This window comes from Lycium ferocissimum, chromosome 2 (genome assembly GCF_029784015.1).
Source record: "Lycium ferocissimum isolate CSIRO_LF1 chromosome 2, AGI_CSIRO_Lferr_CH_V1, whole genome shotgun sequence".
In the NCBI taxonomy this organism is placed as follows: Eukaryota; Viridiplantae; Streptophyta; class Magnoliopsida; order Solanales; family Solanaceae; genus Lycium; species Lycium ferocissimum.
In genome coordinates, this window is record NC_081343.1 from 54971008 (window position 1) to 54981913 (window position 10906).

The following is a 10906-nucleotide window of genomic DNA, read 5'->3' on the forward strand; positions in this document are numbered from 1 at the left end:
GAAAATCACTTAACCAGTGATGATATTCAATGATAGCAAGGCAGCGCTACAAATTGCAGCTAATCCAGTTTATCATGAAAGGACAAAGCATATAGAGATAGACTGCCATTTTTGTTTTAAGGGAAATGATTCAACAAGGCATGGTGATTACAAGGTACATCAACACCAAAGACCAACCTGTTGATATACTAACCAAAGGTCTGACTAAGGTGCAACATAAGGTCTGACCAAGGTGCAACATAAGTATCTATTCACCACATCCATTTTGAGGGGGAGTGTTAATAGACAATGAATATACACAAACTATACACAGACTATACACGGCAGTTTGGTATTCCAGAAGTTGGTTATTCTGTTAGCAGCAGTTAGTTACCTTTACTGAGTTAGTTATTAAGTATAGTCAGTTCACGGATATAGATGATCAAGTTACTTGTATATATAGGTGATTCACTCATTATAATTGAATAATACAATGCAATAATCTTCTCTCTTATTCTTTACCAGATTCTTTTCTCTCATCCTCATTTCTTCATCTTGTTCATATTAATTTCTTATCATTAATCCACAGATTATGACACAATCTAATGGATGATGAATTTGAACCAGCTCAGTGAAAGCAGTGCTGAAGCTAAAGGGAGCCAAGGGGGTTCAATTGAATCCTCTGTGCCAATAAGGTAAATACAACTATTTTTGGTTATATATGTACTATAATTCTACTGTAGTGGTAAACGGGTTCAAATATTGCCCCAAGTCACAAGTTCAAATCCAAGGTGCAACACTCTACTAATCTTTGAATCTCCTTGGATGAATTTCTCGCTCCGCAAATGTGTGTAAGTGTATGTCATTGGTGTGGAATTTGATTGTCCACTATTTGTGTAGGTTGTTGGGTTGTTCATTTTAGTTAGAAAGATCATGCATACTTTTTAAGTACTTAATTTCATTTTTGCTCCGGAAAGTGTATAAGTGTTCAACCTCCAAATGAACACTTGTAGTTGATCTTGTTTTTCTCCCTCTCAGCCGCCAGGTTTTTGTCGAAACATGGTATTCTATAGAATGGGGATTTGACCTAGATCACATAATGGTTTTGCCTCCGCTAGGATCTATTATCTTTAAACTGTTAAGATGATAATGTTTCGCTATCTATACAGAACGGCTGTAATGCTAGGCTTGTTATACCATTATAATGTAAGCAAAGAAGCACATACAAACTTTTGTAAAGGTATTGAAGATCTTCAAAGTAGTAAAGCTTGTTTCTTTTCTTTTATTTATTTAGGAGCTATTAAGCTAGTTTACGAAATCAAACAGAAAAAAATTTCCGCTTGGCAATCAAAATCAATCATAAGAACCAAACAATAATTAAAATTTAAGCGAGCCACAATGAAGCTAATGACACTTCTTGTGATTGCGGCAATCTCAGGCCTAAACAAATTTGAACGAAAACTACATGGTACCTAGCTAATGCAGTAATCAATTTTCAGAGTCTGCAGAGGCACTAGGTTGCAGCGCTGGCTAATTTCCATCACTCACCTGTGTATTCCATTGTGAGCCAATCATAACTCAAATCATTGGTAGTTAAGAGATTTGGATAAGTGATTGGCAATTTGGAAGAACCAATTCCTTTTTTTGGTGGCCAAAGTGACTTTGATTAACAGTGTGCTTGGCAGTTTCCCCACTCATCTTATATCTTTGTTCTAATTCAAATAGCCAAATAAAATTAGGAGAAACTTCTTATAGAAAAGGGCCAGTGAGCAACATAAATTCTACTTGATAAGATGGCATATGGGTTAAAACCTAAAGAGAAGGGGGTCTTGGAGTAAGGAATTTGCTATTAGACAACAAAAGTCTACTTATTGAATGGCTTTGGAGATATAATGATAACGAAGATGCCTCGAGGAGGAACATTCTAAATGCTAAATATTGTACTCAGAGTTACTGGTGTAATAAAGTGGTTTCCTCCTTATATGATAGGGGTCCTGGGCACGGTATCAGGGATTTTTTGGAAGTTTTTAAACCAAGTTCTGTTTGGTAAATGGGAGACGATATGGTCTGGCATGATCTTTGGATAGGGCAGACTGACCTGATACAGTTTCCCTTTATTGCCGAACTGCAGTTGCACAATGCAGACGCAGTTAGAATGGGAGATAGTGTCAGAAGAATTGACAAAACTGGGAGGTGGAAAGCCTAATGGCCTTACAAAGTACTAGTAAATTGCTGCGCAAACTGAGAATTGGCAAAATGAAACGGATTGGTGACCAAAGACTAAAGAGGCCTGTTCACATTCAGGCTTGCTATCATAATTTGATCAACTAAGTAATATAATTAACAATTGGCCGTGGAAGCTGGTCTTATGCTATGTTTAGTTGAATAACTTTGTGTGAGGCGTGCCTGACTCTGGAGAACTTATAGAAGAATAGGAATCGTTCTTTGCAATAAGTGTTGAAAGTACAATACAGAGATGGAGTCTAAACATCTTTTTTTTTCTACACTGCACAGTGGCTAAGATATATGGTATTTATGTTTTGATCATTGCTGGTGTACACTGGGTGATGCCCTACACTCACAAAGATGCATATGTTAGCTGGTGTGGCAGGTCAGGAAACCTTTCAGAAAGATATGGCATACTATAGCTGCACTCCGTGAATCTAGTGGAGAGAAAGCAATCTTAGATGTTTTAGAGGGGGTTTCACCCCTATTCCCTCTTTGAAGGACTAATGTTTGAACTTACTTTTTGGTTTTTTCTTAGATTTGCAATAATGTGGATGGATGTTTGGATTTCAAAGCTCCATTAATTTTCTAAAGGAGCTTATGGTTTTTGTGAGATATGGCATCTTCTAGATGCTTTATCTTATTAATAAAGTTCATAAGTACTTTATCTAAAAATGACCTTTCTCGTGGTTGTGTTGCTATAAAATGAGAACTTTCGAACACTGACCAGATTGCAACAAGGAAGTTGATGGGGTAAGGTAAGACCTCCATAGTTATGGTGACAGGGCTGTGTTGTGGAGGAGGTGGGCAATGGGAAGAGGGGTTGCTCCGATGAGCTGGACGAGATGGTAGGATAGCCGCTTCAGTGTAATGGGGCAAAGCCAGTGCTAGGGGTGTTGCGGTGTAGTAGCCTCTATTAATGAAGAAATATTTTTTTCTTTATATGTTCCCCTTAACCTTTTGTGTTTCTACTCTACAGTGTGAAACAAAGGAAAAAATCATGGCTGTTCTGGATAGCCTTAATTCAAAAGCTGTTTTTCTTCTTTTTTGGCTTCTAAAAGTACAAACTGCATTTCTACTTTCTGTTCTTTTTATGGTCAAGCTGAAACCAGAAAAGAAAAAAAAAGTATTGTAACTGGACACATTTTTATATCCTCTCCATTTTGTGTAACTCCCAGATTTCTCATCCCTCTTTTGTTCTTATGATAGTGTATGTTCTTCCTGAAAGAGTAGACATAACTGAATGACTTAATAATTTAATCCATTATCAATTCGACAATATTGAGATTCTTGAAAACCTTGTAATGGTAATAGAAGTAGTGAGAAAAGATTCAAAAACTTATATAGGCAAAACTTAAAATTTTGTCTAAGAAACAAGAAATTGCTTTTCCACATGGCTTTGGGCAATTCCAATCATGTTGCATGACTAATGTCTATCATACGAGCTGTTAAATGACAAAACTAGATTGGAGCTTGCTCATGCCAAGTGGCAATCTCTGTGGAACATCATGGGATTGGATTATGATGTCTCCTTGCAAAGCTGCTCAGGCCACAAAAGGATTAGCAAAACCTTCTGGTCGGTTTCCCCTCCAAAGATTATGTATTGAAAAGCTCAATGGTAACATACGTGAAAATAGTCATGGTTAATGCTAGAGTTGCCTCCATCAGACTTGGACATCAGGGAGGTGCTTGGCCAGCTATCTGTTAACCTAAGTTGCTTATGGACAAATTATCTAATAATGGAATGAATAAAGCCGGACGGGTATAGCGGATTATATCAGCGACCCAAGTCCCAACTAGCATGAGACTAGGTTGATTGATTGATTAATGGATTAACCTGCTTGCTTATCAGAGAAATGATTTAGGTTTGCCATTATTCCAGAAACCTTGGAGAAAGCATTTTAACGTGCTTATGATGAGGGATCAAACCTGGGACCGCTTTCTCTGTAGTGTTGTCATACAAGATAAGGATATAAGCCAGCAGGATGGGCGAACCTAAGTTATCTTCTCATCTTCCTTCAACTTATTTTAGCCTGGATTAGTATGATTTGTTCAATTAAAAATTAGGAAACAGATTACTGGTAAATCCAATGTGAGCCACAAATCAAAGAAATCATCAGATAATGTAGTTTTCACTCTTTTTGGGTATTCATAACGACCAGACAATAGCAAGGGGTTTACAACATGTTTTGCATAATACACTCTTGACTCTGCTTTATTGTTTGTTACTCTCTACAGTATTGCTTACTATATGCTGCAAAACAAACTCAATTAAACTTGATCATAACTTAGCATATCTCTTGAGATTTTCAGCAGCATCTTTGGCATTTTCAGGTACAGCCATGTTGACCTTAAGAGTAACTCTTGATGATGCTAACAAAGTCTTGTTTTCCTCATTAGATGGATCAATCTTCCAAAGACAAACTTCCCAAACATGAATGGTTTTTCCAATATTGATTGGTACAGCCTCAGCAAAAACAAGGTCACCAAGATGAGCACTCTTAAGATGATGGATACTGAGATGAACTCCAGCCACTCGAGCAAAACCGGAAGCCACGTGAGCTCCCATACTTGCCAAAGACTCAGCTATTAAAGCTGAAACTCCACCGTGCAGCACCTTAAATGGCTGGCAACACTTTTCTGTCACAGGTAGACGACCAGTGAGTTTGTGGGGTGTGATTTCTACAAACTCAAAACCAATTCCATGAAGTGGAATATCTAGAACTCTAGCCTTTACCCCTGATGATGATGATGGTGGTGGTGGTGGTGGTGGTTCCATATTCTCTGTTATCTTTTTCTCTCTTCAAATCTTGGGAAGAAAACTCTAGGTCTTGGACTTCTGGCCAATTGGGTCCAAATTGGACTGAACTTTTTCTCACACTATAGTTCCTACAAAGATGAGTAAGGCATCCATGTTTCAACAAGATGAAGATATTTATAGTTTTATACAAGAAAGTTTCAGTCTTGAAATCAAATATTGTGATATTGTGAGTCTGATATGCTCATGGGTATGAAAGAATATTGATGGAAGTGCCAGAGAAGAACCAGATTGAAGATAAATATACAAGAAAGTTTGAGTCTTGAAATCAAATATTTATGAAATTGTGAAATCTGATATGTTTATGGGAATCAAGAATCTTAATTTAATGTGGCAGAGAAGAAGCTGTTTGAAGAAGAAGATTTAATGATTGGGGTTTGGTTGGCTGTGTGGAGGGACAAGGTCAAACGGGAGAAGATGGTGGTAGGTGGAATACGAAAGTGGTGTTTGGTAAGTAGTCAAAATTATTTCGGTATTATAATTTTAGGATTAATTTATCTCATCTTTCAGATGGGATAAAATAATCTCAACCTTAGTGGGATAAGGTGGGATATCTCACCCTTGGGATTATGCTTTATTTTGTATCGTGTTTGATAAGAGGTATAAATTTATTCCACCCCCTATCAAATACGATATAAAAAATTAGTTCTGGAATATTTTAGCCTATAGCATGCACCAAACGACTCTTAAGAATACAGTTTGGGCCTAACTCATAATTGAGGGGCAAATCATAATGATCGGCACTTAATTTGCGAGTGATGTCCCTTCCAACTTTCACAATGCGAAAAGTACATTAAATTAAAACAAACAATAAGGTGTTGGCCCACGTGAGTCTCATCGAATTTCGGATAGATTTGTCAAAGAAAATTATTTTATTGACAAACTCAAATAATTCTCTATTAATTTTTCATCAGAAAATAACTACAATACTACCATTTCTATTTATATCTATTTATGATAATATGAAACCTACTTTGATTAAAATATGAAAAACATACTTCTATATTCCTAGTTAGACATGAATTAAATAAATACTAAATCTAAATAAATTTGATTTCCTACCATTTTGAGTTTTTCTGTGTCAATTTATAACTATAAGGTTCTTTGTTTCCTTCTTTTTTATACTAGTAAAACTAATCAAATAAACAACTTATTTGATAGTATCAAATAATTGATGATGAAGGGTGGAGCTGCTGTGTTTGTTACGGATTTGATTGAACCCAATAATTCTTATTCAAATTTTAAATATGTCTTAAGATTGAATATGTAGAAATTATTGAGTTAACTCCTAATTTAAAAAAATTAGAATCTCGAACTTATAAGCTTAATATTTAAACTCTGCCACTGCTGCGGAGTGCTGCAACATCAAACTCCAATTTCGTCTGGTATCATGATTCTTGAGCACAATTTGTTATCCTGTCTGAGTAAACTTTCGAAAGGTCAAATATATATATATATATTTTTTTTTTCCCTATTTAGGAGGATTTATAGTGTTTCCACACTCCCCCTCCGGGCAGTGTGTTCGAGTCACACTGGAGGTGTGTAAACACTATAAATCCTCCTAAATGAAAAAAAAAAAAAAAAAAAAAAAAAAAAAAAAAAAAAAAAAAAAAATGGTCAAAAATGTTTCTCTACTTTGAAAAAAGGGCTAAAAATATCCTCTATTACAAATTTAGATAAAAAATTCCTGTCATGTCATTAAAGTTTTCAAATATACCCCTGTCTTAATGAAAATCTCCAACATAACCCTATTTCATTTTTAAACCCGCTTCATTTAAATCAAACTCAACAAAATAAAAAATGCATATGGGTTACTTGTTCCTGTGTCTAGTGGCTCCAAATGTAGGACTCAGGAATAAGTTGATCGCATATGTGTTTTTTATGTAGTTGGATCTGATTTAAATGAAGCAGGTTTAAAAATAAAATCGAATTATACTGGAAATTTCTGTTAAGATAGGGATATATTTAAAAACTTTAATGATTGGAGGGGTATTTTTGATCCAAATTTATAACGAAAGGATATTTTTAACCTTTTCTCCAATAAGGGGCATTTTTGACCCTTTATCTATAATTTTCTAATGGTAATGAATTATTTAAACTTAATTTTTAAGATAAGGAGTTGTTTTTGTCATTTTCTCATACAACATCCCATCGCCTGGCACACCGAATCGGTGACAAATTTTCCATTCACTCCACCAACGAGTAATCACCACTCAGGACCCATATGCATTCATATGTCCCCTCAATTTCGATAATAATCTGTTCGACAGATTTATGTAAAGCTATCTTCTCGAGGGATTTTCCACCAGCAATCTTCTCTTCTTATCACTTCACTTCGTTCTAGAAATCTAATCTCACCGGGCCGGGCGAGCTGCTCCTTCCAAGACAAACATAGTGCATATTTGGTTCTGTAGAAAAGGAAAAGAATTACTACTACTGTTAATAGGAAATGATTTGAAGTATATCTAAATACCTTATCTCTTCAAAATAATTTTTTTCCAAATAAGCATTTTTGGTTTTGGAATTTTTTTGCCCACGAGTTATTAATTAGTGATTAGATGAAAGGGCACATGTACTTCAATGGAACAGTACATGAATAAAAATCAGAATAAAATAGTAACTCAATAACCAGAATTAACTATTTTTCCTTCTTAGAATGTCTAGTTGTGCTGTTTGGTGCTCTGATTCTAGAGAAGGTTGATGGGATCAGAACATAATAAATTTGAAATATTTTATTCCATATCCATTTTAACTACTATTTGTTGTGTTTTTGCTTGAGTTGTACGTAGATTTGAAAAAGAAAAAAAGTATTTATGTGTTTTGCTTGAGTGGTAATTAAGTAGATTTGGAAAAGAATAAAAAAATCTTTGCTCGCAATTACATATTTTTATTTTATCGAAAGAGATAAATAGAGGTGACGTGATACCTCATGTATCTTTCCCTCATCACCATTGCATGTTGCAGAAGTAAGAATAAGAAAAAAGAGAATGACCTTACTACAATTGTTGTGGTAGTTTTAAGCTTGGCTTAATACATAGGCAACCCCTTAAACTTGTCAATAAATTTCATTAACACATTTGAATTATAATTTGTTTCAATTGAGCACTTGAAACTCATGATAAAGTGCTTCAACTAGACACTTTCAGTTCAATTTTTGAAAAAACTTTTGCTTGCGGTTACAAGCATCTATTAGGTTGTTAAATTGCGTATGTCATCTCCTTTAATTATACACATCAATCTCAATTACAAAACATCTGGATTTTTACGACTTATTAAGGCGAATGCGTATAATTAAAAGTGATGGCATATTTTATGTGACTAATTTAACCACCTAATAGACTCTTGAGAACACGAACAAAAGTTTTTTCAAAATTTGAAAATTGAAACGCTTTATCATATGTTCAAGTGCTCAATTAGAGCATGAATCCAGAATTTTAAAAGGATGGGTTCATCATTTTAAATAAAAAAATTTTAAAAAAAGGAAGTGCATTTAGTTGGGTTTGATCCCACGACCTTAAGGGATGAAATCTAGCGCTTAACCAATGCTCCACCCAATCTAGTTTGATCATGTGTTCCTTCAGTTAATATTAGATATATTTTAAGAACTATATCATAATATATCGAGTTTAGTCGAGTGACTATGTGTACACGTGATTCATTTTTTATACATAAATTCGCCCCCGAGAATAAGTCACAATTCAAATGTCTAAATAAAATTTACTATCAAGTTAAAAGGGGTTACCTATGTATTAAGTCTTTAAGCTTTTTGTACTATGCTCTTCAACACCCTGTGATTGCGGTAAAAAGCATAGAGTGACATCACTTGAAAGCTCACTCATGAATGGATAAGTTTTAAGAATTTTTACTCATTATATCTTCTTTTAAGACCTAATTATTAATATTAACTATCCTTTTATTTAATTATATTTAGTAGCTAATTAACTTTTCTAAATTACAAATGGTAGCTATATAAAAAATACATACCCAAACACATATATCTTTCTTTTTTCCCAATCACTATCCATTTCAGATTTTTTATTTCTCAAAACCCTAAAAAATCTCTCTTCCCTTCTCTCAACCACCACACTATGGCCGCGCCTCTCTCTCTTCTCCCTCTCCCTCTGTGCTCAACCCTCTAGCTCTCTCCGCCGCCCCTCTCTCTCTTCTCCCTCTCCCTCTGTGCTCACCCCTCTCTCTCTCTCTTTTCACTCTATCCGGTGAGACAATGGCACAAATCTGGCCGTTTGTATTATTGGTGGTGGCGGCAATGGCACTGGTTTTGAGATAGCGGCGGAGAAGATGATGTGGAGGTGGAGAGATTAGGGTTTTATTGGTGGTGGAAAGATTAGGGGTTTTTTGGTAGTGGTGGTGTCTCAAATTTGGGTTTTTAGTGGTGGTGGTGTCTCAGATTAGGATTTTGGTGGTGGTGCAGAGATTAGGGTTTTTGTTGGTGATAGTGTCTCAGATCTGGCTGTGTGTATTTGTTAAAAGCCAAATGCAGATACATTAAAAAATCTACATCTCACAAATACACTATGTTTGAATGTATATGTCTTTGTATTTTTTAGTGTATTTTGTTAATAGCCAAACACACTGTTTTTTAATGTATTTTTCATGCATTTGAATTTTTTTCTCTTGTATCTGAATGTATTTGTTGAAATCCATTCAAATACACAAAAATTTGAATATATTTGGCTTCATATGTAGTTGGAATGTACACAATGTATTTGAAATACATCAAAAAAAGCCACTGAAATACATAAAAAAAAAACAGTAAAATACATCAAAAAAAAAATAATCACTGAAATACAAAAAAAAAAAAAAAAAAAAGACACGAAAATAGATTATAGCAAAAAACAAAAAAATCACTGAAATACATCAAAGCAAAAAAAGAAATCACTAAAATACATCAAAAAAATATATTAATATCTAATTTAATAGCTCCACCGTAAAATGCTAAAATCAAAGATCTTTTTTTTTTTTTTTTTACCATGTTCTCATGTATTTGTTGGCAACAAAACACGCGAAAACATACACTGTTTTGCCAAAATGTAGCTACAAATGGTAATATTTAAAGGGTAGCTACAAATGGTAGGAAGTTACAATAAGGTAGTCATTTGAGTAAGTTTGCCTAAGTTTTACTGCAGATCCTGCTTTAGAGGAGATTGAAAGCCCGTTTGAATTAGCTGGAAAAAAAAAATTGCTTTTAAGTATAAATGCTTAAAGTACTTTTTAAGTGCTAAAAGTTATTTTATAAATAAGTAATTACGTGTTTGGATAAAAGTGCTTAAAGGATTTTTAAAAGTAAGGGTAATAATGGAATTAATAGAAAGTATAAGAGATAAAAGGGTAAAGTTGTTGGTCAAACCAAAATAACTTTTAAGCCCCAAAAAAAAAAAAATTAGGGTTGGACAACTTCTTGGTTTTGGCTTATTTTAAGCACTTTTTAAGTTAATTTAAGCTGTTTTTTTATTTTACCAAAAATCCAAATAAGTTAAAAATGACTTATAAGCTGGTTTGACCAACTTATAAGCCAATCCAAACGGGCTCTGATATTAGTAGTGTCACATTCAATTTCGTCTTTCTGCCGTTTGATCGGTAATCACATCGCCCATCATAACTCATAAGATAGTCTATCATCTTGGTTGGAGAGAAAAGCTCGTAGTAAACCTTTGTAAGATAAAGGTATTTTCAGTAATTTATCAGAACTTTACTAAAATCAGTAATTTATTAAAACCAATAACTTTCCAGTAATTTACGAAAATCAGTTTCTATTTTTGAAAACCAAAAACGTTAAAGGCAGAAATTAGATGAAACAAAATTTTTTTTTAACCCATAAGTTTCTTGTGTGTCCTTAAGAAATCCAATCCCCTCACAGTTGTC

At 34.3% G+C, this 10906-nt stretch overlaps 1 protein-coding gene across 1 annotated transcript; it reads right to left on the reverse strand.

Annotated features, from left to right (window-relative positions):
- Positions 1-4298: 4298 nt before the first annotated feature.
- Positions 4299-5445, reverse strand: LOC132045377 (1,4-dihydroxy-2-naphthoyl-CoA thioesterase 1). Its single transcript, XM_059435969.1, has one exon. The coding sequence runs from the start codon at positions 4982-4984 to the stop codon at positions 4487-4489; it is 498 nt and encodes a 165-aa protein (XP_059291952.1). The 5' UTR covers positions 4985-5445; the 3' UTR covers positions 4299-4486.
- Positions 5446-10906: the final 5461 nt, after the last annotated feature.